The sequence below is a fragment of the Furipterus horrens genome, unplaced genomic scaffold (assembly GCF_987537825.1).
Source record: "Furipterus horrens unplaced genomic scaffold, mFurHor1.1.pri manual_scaffold_5, whole genome shotgun sequence".
Lineage (NCBI taxonomy): Eukaryota > Metazoa > Chordata > Mammalia > Chiroptera > Furipteridae > Furipterus > Furipterus horrens.
The window spans coordinates 139076885-139089123 of NW_028327175.1; the positions used below are offsets into that span (position 1 = coordinate 139076885).

General features: G+C 39.1%; 1 protein-coding gene across 1 annotated transcript in view; it reads right to left on the minus strand.

Moving 5' to 3' along the window:
* The window catches only part of KIF11 (kinesin family member 11), a 57302-nt gene extending 51618 nt beyond the window's left edge, over positions 1-5684 (minus strand). Inside the window, exon 1 of the mRNA XM_090277962.1 lies at positions 5403-5684. Within this exon, the coding sequence (XP_090134088.1) occupies positions 5403-5479 (77 nt within the window). The 5' untranslated portion in view covers positions 5480-5684. The remainder of the gene's footprint in view (positions 1-5402) is intronic.
* Between the last annotated feature and the right edge of the window lie 6555 nt (positions 5685-12239).

A 12239-nucleotide genomic window follows, 5' to 3' on the forward strand; every position in this document is an offset into this window, starting at 1 on the left:
AGGACTCTGATCCAGTCAGCTTGAGCAATGTAGCAGTTTTTGACTATTTCCTCATTTTAATAATGGGGCTAGTAATATTGCCAATCATTATAGTACCAACCAACCAGCAGGGCAGGGAAAAAAAAATCCTGTTTAGCTTACTGTTTCCCCAGTGCCTGCTACTATGCTTAGCATCCAGTAGGCACTCAAATATGTTAAGCAACATCACTTAATAAATGTCACCCTAAGGGGAATGATGGGAAAGCTTAAAAAAAAAAAAAAAAAAAAAGGTCCACAGAGTAGCATCCATACAATTATTTATATACAGTACTTAACACACATCTGGGCCAAAAGGAAAGATGTACTCCTGACATGAGTTCATTTTTTCCCAACGAATATCTCATGTTATGAAAGGACCTGACAAATAGGAAATTATCTTTCCCCTCATCACTAGACAAACAAGTTACTATTTACTTTAAGAAGCATACCTCAATGTATTCCCTAGCATATTTTTGACTGGTCAGAAGATCAAATTTAACTCAGCAACTCCCAGGTAATATCTGGTAATGCTGTCAACTGCCAAATGTACTGAAACCTAAACAATGCACATAATTCACAGCATGCATTATTAGAAGTCCAACAAAACTAAGCCAAAACCAACTTATACTGGGGAAGGCCAAGAGTATAAAGTAGAGTGACTCCTCATGGGATTAAAGCTTTTCCAATCAGTCTAATATTCTTAGCATCCCTACACTAATCTCTTGCCTAATGTGTGATTAAGTTACAAAATGACTACCATTCAGGTTGACAGGACAGAGTAGAAATTCCCACAGTCACACATTCCTAAAAGTTATCAAAACTCCCAAAGAGGCAATTTAGGGATTATCTGTATTACAATAAAGAGTATAGTCAAGCCCCTAATTTCCTATTCTGGACTTCTCCAATTAGGAATTGCAAGGTTTCTGATGATGACACTATAAACCCATCAATTTCTTGGCCTCACTAGTATTATAAAATTCAAATAACCAAAATGGTGAGGGAAGGAAGATTGAGGATTTTTTTAAAAAACCTTAAGCCCTGGCCAGGTAGCTCAGTTGGTTAGAGCATTGTCCTGATAGCCATGATGGTTGCCGGTTTGATCCCAGGTCAAGGCACATATAAGAAGCAAACAATGAATGCACATGTAAATGGAAAAACAAATCAATGTCTCTCTCATAAATAGATAAATAAGTAAATAAAACAATAAATAAATAAAACAAATTTCAAAAATTTTTAAAGTACTTAGGTCAGACAAAGACAACATGATTTCACACATATGTCGAATCTAAAAAACAAAATAAATGAACAAACAAAACAGAATCTAACTAACTCATAGAGAACAAAATGATGGTTACCAGAGGGGAGGGAGATTGGGGCACTGGGTAAAAAAGGTGAAGGGATTAAGAAGTACAGATTGCCAGTTATAAAGTAGTCATGGGGATGTAGAGTTCAACATAGTGAAAATATCAATAATATTGTAATAATCAATAATATTATAATAGTCAATAATATTGTAATAACTATGTATGGGTTACTAGACTTATGGGAGGGTACTGAGTAAGTTATATAAATGTCTTACCACTATGCTGTACACCTAAAACTAGTCATAATATTAAATGTCAACTGTAATTTAAAATTTTCTTGAAAAGGGGGGAGGGGATCCTGTAGAAGTACTAGATTTATTCATTCATCCTATAAGCATTCATCAAGTACATATATGTGATACTTTTCTAGGCACTTGTCCAGCAAAACAGCCAGCACCCATAACATAGCCCAGGGAGGACCTGTGCGGCAGTTATGATTAGGAGCCTCTGGTGAAAGAATCAAGGTTTCAGCAGCATCATAGGTCTCATGTCCTACTGTGAGGAGTATGCCAAGAATGCTGCTTTGCTGATAGGATACCAACTTCAGAAAACCTTTGCAAGGTTAAAAAACACTTGCATCAGCCCTGGCCAGTCTGGCTCAGTTGGTTGGAGCAGTAATCGAAAGGCTGTCGTTCTATTTGCAGTCCAGGCGCTTGCCTAGGTTTCCAGTCTGTCCCTGGTCTGGGCGCCTAGGTGAGGAAACCCATCAATGTTTCTCTCTCCTTCTGTCCCCTCCCCTCTCTAAGAGTAATGAAAAAGAAAAAAAATGTCCTTGGGTGAGGCTTAAACAAACAAACCCTTGCATCATAGTATAACAGAATAGTGAAACTACCTCTTTTCAACGAAGTAAATTACAAGCAGCTCCTCAAAAGATATACCTTCAGTTTATTTATAACTACTGCTAATAACTAAAATGTTCTTGACTTGGAATGAACATCAATTTGCTGTTCCACTTATTTATGCATTCATTGGTTGATTCTTATATGTACCCTGACTGGGGATTGAACCCACAACCTTGGCATATGAGGGGCCATGCTCTAAGCAACTGAACTACCTGGCCAGGGCTGGTCTGGGCCTTTTAAAAAATACAGTTATGTACATTAAAATATATGAATAATTCAGATGTTAATACCTAAATTGCCTAAGCACCTGTTTAGATTAAAATTCCAAAAATAACTTAAATCCTAAAACCTTTGTATTATGTTTGTAATTGGGTTTGTGCCAACCTGTATAGTATACGAGGGGGAGGGGTGTTTTGTGTATGTGTGTCTTTGTATCAAAGCCATTTCCTGATTAAAATTTCTGTTTCTCAATTCCAGTTATAACTCTATCTTGAAATGTGTATAGGTAGAATAAAAACTTCTCTTCATATACGTTACTGTTACAAGAAAAGAACATCCTAAAGTTGTATTCAATGTAATCAAGTACTGTAATGAAGTCACCTCTCCACTCTTGAAATCTTGCTGACCTTGACTTTTTCGGCTACAATAAACTTTAAAGAATCAAAAATTTTAAACTATAAATAAATAAATAAATAAGCCCTGGCCAGGTAGCTCAGTTGGTTAGAGGGGCTGTCCCCATATGCCAAGGTTGTAGGTTAAATCCTCATTCAGGGCACACATAAGAATGAACCAATGAATGCATAGTTAAGTGGAACAACAAAGCAATGTTTCTATCTCTTTCCCACTCTCTCCCTCCCTCCTTCCCTTCCTTCTCTCTCTAAAATCATTTTTTTTTTAATCTAACTGAAAAAAAATTAAAGAATATGTGACAGAGACCATACATATGTGGTCTGAAAAGCCTAAAATATTTACTATCTGGGCCCTTTACAGCAAAGATTTGACCACCCTGAGGGTTTCTTAAATTGTTTATTTACTAAAGATAGAGGACATATTTGCATTAGGAAGACTATTTGAAAATAAAAACAAAAAAGCCAGGCTAATCTGAAAAAATGTCTCTTTAAAAGATACTACACAACCTAAGCACTTTTTATTAGTGATAAAGTTAAAAGATCCCTGGCTGGTGTGGCTCAGTGGACTGAGTGCAGAGGTTCCCAGTTCGATTCCCAGTCAGGGCACAAGCGTAGGTTGTGGGCCAGGTTTCCAGTTGGGAACTCCGGAGATATGCAACTGATCGATGTATCTCTCACACATTGATGTTTATCTCCCTTTCTTTCTCCCTCCCTTTCTCTCTCTCTAAAAATTAATAACTGTTTTGTTTCTAATTTGGGTGATGGATGTACAGATGTCTATTACATTGTTCTTTACAACTTTTTATGGGCTTGACATTTTCTAACAAAAAAATAAATTAAAGAAAATAAAATCACACAAAAATGTAATACTGCCTTGGTTTACTAGCTGATTAAAATAACATAAAAATTTGCATTTGTGAAAGATTTTTTATTTTTAACCTTCAAAAAAGCATATATTAACAGAAGCCCTAGAATGCGACTGGTAATCAGCTAAGACATAAAGTTAGCACCAAATTTCCTCTCTGGCACTTAGTTTAAAAAGCCAGCTATTGCCTTTGATATGTACGATTAAGTCACTAAAACTGATGGAACAATAAGCCAAGAAAGTTCGTTGATGCAATTTTAAAATAACATTTTAATTTTAGAATAGTTTTGAATTTACAGAAAATTTGCTGATAGTTGGTAGAGTTTTTAAAACAACAGCAAGAAAGAGACACAAAACACACATTCACCAGTAAACTGTGGAGGGCCTCTAAAACCTGAATAAATCAATCTCTAATTAAGCAACAGTTTGTACAACAAATATGTTCTTCCAATACTAGCTAATTTCAAAACTGGGAAGTTATTTGGAAATCAGTCAGGGGAGAGTTGCACACCTCCACCCACCAGCAAAAAGCTCTCTCCTTTGTTGTAGGGGAGGCTAAGTTGAAACACAGCTAGATGGCTATACTAGCTTAAGTAGTCTCCTTGATCTTTTAAAAACATAAATTCACTCTACAATTTAAGTTTTAAAACTTACATACAGTGATGTTTATTTCTTTAGTAAGGATTAAGAAAATATTGCATCTAGAATAAACAGGCGATTGATTACGTTTTTAGAGGTGATGGAGAGGGTGGTAATCCCAATGTAAGTGCCAAAACATCTGCAAAGTGGGTATGCAGTCTTATTTTCCAAACTAACATACTGCAAGGAGTGGCAAAATAAATAAATAAATAAATAACACCTAAATCTTTGTCCACACTACTTTCAAAATAGAACGCACTTTTCACTGAAGGACAGAGATCAAATTCTCCTGCTGAATAGAGTTTAAACTATAACCTCCGACACAAATATCTGAGGGCGACCAAGGTTTTGCAACCCCAAAATATGCCTTGTGCTATTTTGATTTTAGGCTGGTTATTAAACAAATCACTCAGAATGAAACTCTGACTCTCCCCCTTACCTACTTAAAGGAATTCAGATAGAAAAACCCACTTAAAGGTAGTGCGCATTACCTTAGCACCCTAATAATATACACCTATTATAAATGTGGCAGACAGAAATCTAGCAAAGTCATTTTTTTAACTTCCTTCCTGTGTACTATTATTGTTGGGTGGTCCAACAAAAACTTGCTTTTTCCTGAACCTATAAATTGCCTACTTTCTTTGAAATCCCAGACCCCTGCCCCCATTCTCCTTTGTCCAAAATGGCATTATCAAACCGTAAATGCCCGATGCGTCTTGGGGTCTCATATTCTTACGGCATCTTTGAATGTACATCCAAAATACATTTTGGACAGTCTCCTGCTAATCGGCCTCATGTTAATTATTAGCCGAGCCAGAAGAATTTAGAAGGTGAAAAAAAATTTTTTTTCTGCGCCCCCACATATCCTTTTTTTCCTGAAAAACTCTAATTTACTCCTCACAGCAACATGGTGTCAGACTGCGGGGGGCTATGAAACAGAAAGATTTGGTCCCCTTAGAAATTAAAAACAAAATTCCTCTCTTCCAACCAGGAGGGGGCCCAGCAGCAAAGCCCGGACCTCCGAATCCCACCAGGTTCGCTCTACCTGCACCTCACCACCACCTGGATGTTCTTCCCCTTCTCCTCTTTCTTCTTCGTGGAGGAATTCGGCTGGGACGCCATGACGGAAGCCTCCGACAAAATAAGACCTGGTACTAGGATGACCACCTCTCCAGCCAGGTGCTGGCTTGGCGGGGGAAACCGACGCAAGCAGCTCGGCGTCCCCGCTCTCCACTAGGGGCTCTGACTGGGCCCGTCTTCCGTCCCGCACCAGCCGGAGCAGTCAAATCACCAACTTCGTCTCCACCTGACGCCCAGAAAACGAAGCAACGACTCGGCGCCTCAATTTGAAAAAGGAGCCCAGTAGCCTAACCAATTACAGCGCGGACGCGCAAGGCACCATGGGATTCAGGGTGTGTTTTTTTTTTTTTTTTTTTCCCCCCCGCCCCCGAGCCCAACCCTCAGGGCGTGGCCCGCGGGAAAGTAAAAGGTTGGTAAATCGGTGCGTCGCTAGAATTAGTAGTTCAGTGGCGTAAACAGTGCGATACTTCAACGGAGTCTTGCTTGAATTACATATCTCTAAACTAAAATTTCCTCATCTACACAATGAAAATAATAGCAACCGTTTCGGAGGGCTGTGTGAGGATGACCTACCCCGAGTAAAAGAGCTTAGATTAGAACATATAGTAAACGCTCAGGAAGACTGACCATGATTATAATTATTATTAAAGAATTGTAAGAGGGTGCTATGAAAGGACAGGGGAGAAAGGACTGAAGCAAGCCCCTATCTCGGAAGCAGCTTCCCGTACAGTCTTGAAGAATAATTAACGAAGTGTCAAGAGATGAGGCTACCACGGGCACCAACTCGTGATGAAAGGAACACTGCATGTCATTTTTAGGACTCTGAACGTATCCTTTCACTGATGAGAAGTAGTCGACATTGCTAAATGATTCCAAGCATGAAATGAAAATAAGAATTGCGCGTCGGGACGACAGTTTTGCAGAGACTGATGCAGGACCAGGGTGTGCTTCCCTTCAAACACCTGGCGCAGCATCCGGCGGGTGTCTAACGGAGGCTGCGTAAACGTCCGCCTGTGTCAGCCTACAAATCCCAGCAGGTAGCGCTCTCTCGGTCACGCCCACGCTCAGTGACCTCCGGCTTTCCGTAGGCGTGCTAGGGGTGCGTTGGCAGTGCTTGGGCTTATTCGATAGCCCGTTGGGTGTTTGTCCCAGTCCGGGAAATACTGAATTATGAGCCTTTGCCCTACTCAGCTCAGGAAGCTGCGCTTTTGGGCTACCCTTATCCCACAGGAATCTAGATATCATTTTAGTTTCCTAACAGCGAGGTGGAGTGGAAAGCTCTCAGGTTCCCTGTTCCCCCAAGAAAACATCTACATCTAAAGCCTCCATCGCTGGTCAACGGAGATTCTGTAAAGTCAGCTGTCTACTGATAGCTCCTTTTAGGAGGCTCAATGGCATCTCAAAAATGGAACTATCCAAAGCGAAATTCTTTATCCCCCTTATCTCCTCCCTCATCTTTCTCATCTAGACAAATGACACTAACGGGACCTTTGTCCTCCAGGTCCAGCGCAGTCCTGTTGGTTTTATCACATCTACCGACCACTCTAGTTCAAGGCTTTTATCTCTTCCCTAAACAACCGTTCTGAACTTCCGTAATATTGTAGATCTCCCTACCTGCTCTTTTCTTCTCTCCTCACTGCATTCACTCAGCAAAGGGAAGGCTCTTTTAAAAAAACAACGAAACAGATTGTGCCCTTCATCTACTTTTTAACCTTGCAGTAGCTTCTCCTTGTTCTTAGAATAAAACCCAAACTCCTTATCATATCTTGTAAGGCCCTCATTTGCCTTTGCCTACATCAGCATCAACTCTGGCAACTGTCCACTACCATGCTCCAGATCTTCTAAGCTCTTTCCTGCAAGCAGACCTTTGTATTGGCTGTGCCCCTCTGCCTAGAACTCTAGTTTGCCTCTTGGCATGGCTTACCCACCTATGCTCATCCTTCAGATATCAGCTCAAGTTTGTTTCAAAGGGTCTTTTCTAACCACCCTATGTAAAGCATATTTCTCCTATAATTTTTTCTCCTATAATTTTGTCTCACAACTCTTTTCAGACAATGTATTATTTATCTACCTTGTTAGAATGTAAGTTTTGGGGGAACCTAATTATCTTGTTCAATATTGTTTTTCTGGTGTCTTGAACAGACACTTACACAAAGTAGTTATTTAATAAATATATGAGTACCTGAAAGAAATTACTTAACCACTCTTAACATTGATTTTATTATCTGTAAAATAGGAGATAATATGTATAAATTACCTGGCATATAGTAGGGCAAAAATGTTAATTTCTTCTTTTCCTTCTCATTAATAACTGTTGATTTATTGTGTTCCTTTCTTCCTTTCTGCTCACTCTACAAAAGAATAATTAAAAAAAGTAAAATTAAAACATAACTATATAAACAATATTTACATTAACAGTTTTTAGGGTTGATGAAGGAAATTCAAGAGTCTTCACTTGGCAATAGTTATAGCTAATATTTATCTAGGGCTACTATGTATCAGACTGTCTGAAAGGCTCTTATGTGCATAATCTCATTTAACCTTCAGAACAACTCCCTGAAGTAGGAACTACTATTTCCCACTATTTTATTAATACACAGGCCAAGTAATATATTATCTGTAGTGATACAGCTAATAAGTGACAGGGAAAAAAATTCAAAGGTCTTTCTGATTTCAAATCTCAGGTTGTTAACTGCTATCTCCCTCACTTAATATTTCTGTGTTCTCAGTGCACCAGTCAGTACCCAGTTCATCATGCCCTTATTTAGTGCTTAATATGGTTCAGGCAAAAAGAGGCAGGCCGAATTATAGTTCCTGTCCTTGAGAATAAATTTAATGGAGATGGCCAGGGTCTAACAGACATTTGTAAAAATTTTGTTACACTGTATGCAGGTGGCTATCTCTGATATGTTATTTTATATTGCCCCTTTAGAGCTCGAACTAGTCAAGCTCATCAACATTTCTCTCTTGAAAGTCTGCCCATGGTTAGAAATTATTTTTTAAGTGTATTTTATTTTTTATGTTGTTACAGTAGTCCCAATTCTTTTCCCCTTTGCTCCCCTCTGCCCAGTACCCGCCTTCCCTTCAGCAATCCCACCCCACTTAGTTCATGTTCATAAATCGTGCATTTAAGTTCTTTGGTTTCACCCTTTCCTATGTTATTCTTACTTTCCCCCTGTCTATTTTGTACCAATCAATTATGCCTCTTAATCCCTGTACCATTTCCCCATCTCTCCCCCTTTCCCCTCCCAGCTGATAACCCTCCAAATGATCCCCATACCTATGATTCTGTTCTTATTCTGGTTTGCTTAGTTGGATTTTGTTTTTACTTTTTAGATTCAACCATTGATAGTTTTGCGTTTGTTGTCATTTAAATGTTCATAGTTTTGATCTTTTTCTTAAGTAAGTCCCTTTGACATTTCATATAATAATAGCTTAGTGGCTCTGGCTGGTGTAGCTCAATGGATTGAGCACTGGCTTGTGAACTAACTAAAGGGTCGCTGGTTCGATTTCCAGTCAGGGCACATGCCCGGGTTGTGGGCTGGGTCCCCATTTGGGGGCGCATGAGAGGCAACCACACATTGGTGTTTCTCTCCCTCCCTTCTCTTCCCTCTAAAAATAAATAAATAAAAATCTTAAAAAAAGAAGATAGCTTAGTGATGATGAACTCCTTTAGCTTTACCTTGTCTGGGAAGCACTTTATCTGCCCTTCCATTCTAAATGACATCTTTGCTAGATATAGTAATCTTGGTTGTAAGTCCTTGAATACTGTCATCACCTTGAATACTTCTTGCCAGTCCCTTCTTGCCTGCAAAGTTTCTTTTGAGAAATCAGCTGATAGTTTTAGAGGCACCCCTTTGTAGGTAACTCTGCTTTTCTCTTGCTGCTTTTAAGATTCTCTCTTTATATTTAACCTCTGGCATTTTAATTATGATGTGTCTTGGTGTGGTGTTCCTTGGGTCTAGCTTGTTTGGGACTCTCTGTGCTTCCTGTACTTGTATGTCTATTTCCTTCACCAAATTTGCAAAGTTTTCCTTCATTACTTCTTCACATAAGCTTTCAATTTCTTGTTCTTCCTCTTCTCCTTCTGGCATTCCTATGGTTCAGATGTTGGCACATTTAAAGTTGTCCCAGAGGTTCCTAAGCCTCTGCTTATTTTTTTCAATTCTTGTTTCCTCATTCTGTATTGGTTAACTGTTTTTGTCTTCCTTATGTTCCAAATCATTGATCTGAACCCAAGTTTCCTTCCCTTCACCATTGGTTTTGTGTGCATTTTCCTTTGTTTCATTTAGCATTTGCCATACTTAAGCATATCTGTCAAGCCTGTGAGCATCTTTATCACCAGTGTTTTGAACTCTGTATCTGTTAGGCTGGCTATCTCCTTGTCGCTTAGTTCTCCCACTGGAACTTTGATTTGTTCCCCCTTTTGGGCCTTACTTCTCTGTCTCCTCATTTTGACAGGCTCCTGTGTTTGTTTGCCTCTGTGTCTTAGGTAGAGCTGTCACTCCTGTTACGTTGTAAGTGTCATAGCCTTAGGTATTCGTCAGTACAGGGCGACCCATTTCACCACTTTGTGGCATTGTGTGTGGGAGGGGTCCAAGAGGGAACAATACCGCCTGTTCAGCACTCACCCCTGTTCCAGGCACTTCTCCCACTTCTGTATGGGACTGGCACCTCTCTAGCTGTTTCCCTAGCCATTGTCCCCTGAGTGGGTGGGTCTGCGGATGTTCTAGGACCGTGGTGGCCCTTTAAACAAGCGAACTCTGCTGAGAGACTGACAGTTTCTCTCTCTGCCCCAACTGCCACTGGTTTGCACAGTCAAAAGCAATGAAGTTTTATTTTCCTGGAGCTGGGACCATGAGCTGCGTGGTCTGGTCTGGTGCTGGGAGCACTCCCCAGGTGTCCCTCCTGACTTTTTAAAATGTGTGACTGAACTTTTCACTGGCCTGCTGCTGCTGCCACTGCTGCCACCACCACTTCACATCCTCTCTGCTCCAGCTCCGTCCCTCCTACCTGCCTGGATGAGTATTTCTTCTTTATATTTTTGTTTGTTGGACTTCCATGCAGCTTGGTTTTCTCAAATTTCTAGTTGTCTCTAGTTTTGAGGTAGTTGTATGCCTTCTTAGTTGTGGAGGGCGACACCGTGTGTCTGTCTAGGCCTCCATCTTGTCCGGAAGTTATTTTTTAATAACTTTAGAATAGTAATCTGGATTTTACCAGTACAACATCACTATCTGTGTATGTGTTTGATCTGGTATTTCTCTTTCAAGAGTGTATTATTTTTTGTATAAATTATTTTTAATGAATTTTTATTTTCCTTGAAGTAAAACAAGAACATAGTTTTAAAAGTTAAATAATTCTAAAGGGTTTATAACTCCCCTAGATGAGGTATTTTCCTGCCTATCCTGCCCCAGTCCCTCCAGACCTCCACTTCAGGAACTATTTTCAACTCATTTTAGCTGTTGTTGTTGTTGTTTGTGTGTTGTTGTTTTTTTTAGCATTTACACATTTCTATTCTTGTAAGAAATTTATGTACACTGTTACCTTTCGATTAAACAATTTCAGATTTTGTTTAGTGATTATGGAAGATGTGGATTTAGTTTTCAAACTTTACCATTCCCTCTGCTTTCCCTTCCCCATACCCCTAACAGTACAATTTTTGTTGAATCGAAAGTCTGTATTTAGGTTATTATGCCTATTCATAGCTGAGCATTTTAGTCCAGTGAGATTGTTTCCTTTCTTACTTTTTGTCTATCCTGAAATTAATAACTGCCCATTTTTGTTTGATTAGTTTTCCCTGTACTTTTCCAAATTTTTCCTACAGCTTCCAGTAGTAGCCTCTTGGTCAATTTTTCCACCAATTCAATGACATCAGAAATCTATCAGTTTCAAGTAATTTCTAATTAGCCTGCACCCTCTAGGCCTGTAGCCCAGGTGCCATCCTAGGGTTTCCTTTCTTTTTCATCCCAGGAATTCCCTTTGCCTATTTTCTGGGTTCGATGCATGTTTTCTGGATCTCAACTGTGTGTTCTTTCTTGGTATACTTTCTTACTTGTAATAGCCAAAAAGTGAAAACAGTCCACATGTCCATCAACTGAAGAATGGATTTTAAAAAATGTGATAGATCTAAGCAATGAAACACTTACTATTCTACAATAAAAAATAAAATACTAATATGTGCTACAATGTGGATAAATCTTGAAAAGATTATGCTAACTGAAGAAGCCAGAAACAAAAGACCACATATTGTATGATTCCATTTGTATAAAATGTTCAGAATAGGAAATCCATAGAGAAAAGGTAGATTAGTGGTTGCTAGGGTCTGGGAGAGAAAGGGGGTACTGCTTATGGGGTTTCTTTTGGGGTGATTAAAATGATCTGAAATTTAAAATGGCAAATTTTATAGCATGTAAATTACATCTCACTAAAAATATTTCAATGTGATTTATGATATTTCTTTAAAACACAGGTACTTTTTGCTATCTTCTCTTTGCAATGATTAATTTTAAATACATAAGTGCTTCTGACCCTGGCCAGGTTGCTCAGTTGATTAGAACAGCAGCCTGATATGCCAAGGTTGTGAGTTTGATTCCTGGTAGGGGTGCGTTCAAGAATCAACCAATGAATGTGTAAATAAGCAGAACAACAAAGTGATGTTTCTCTTTCTCTCTCTCCCTCCCCCTCTCTAAAATCAATAACTAAAAATTTAGAGAAAACAGAAACAAGAAAATTTTAAAAAGAAGCGCTTCTAGCAATAAATTGACTCTAGTCACAAACCTTAACACCCTTTACAAAAACTAAC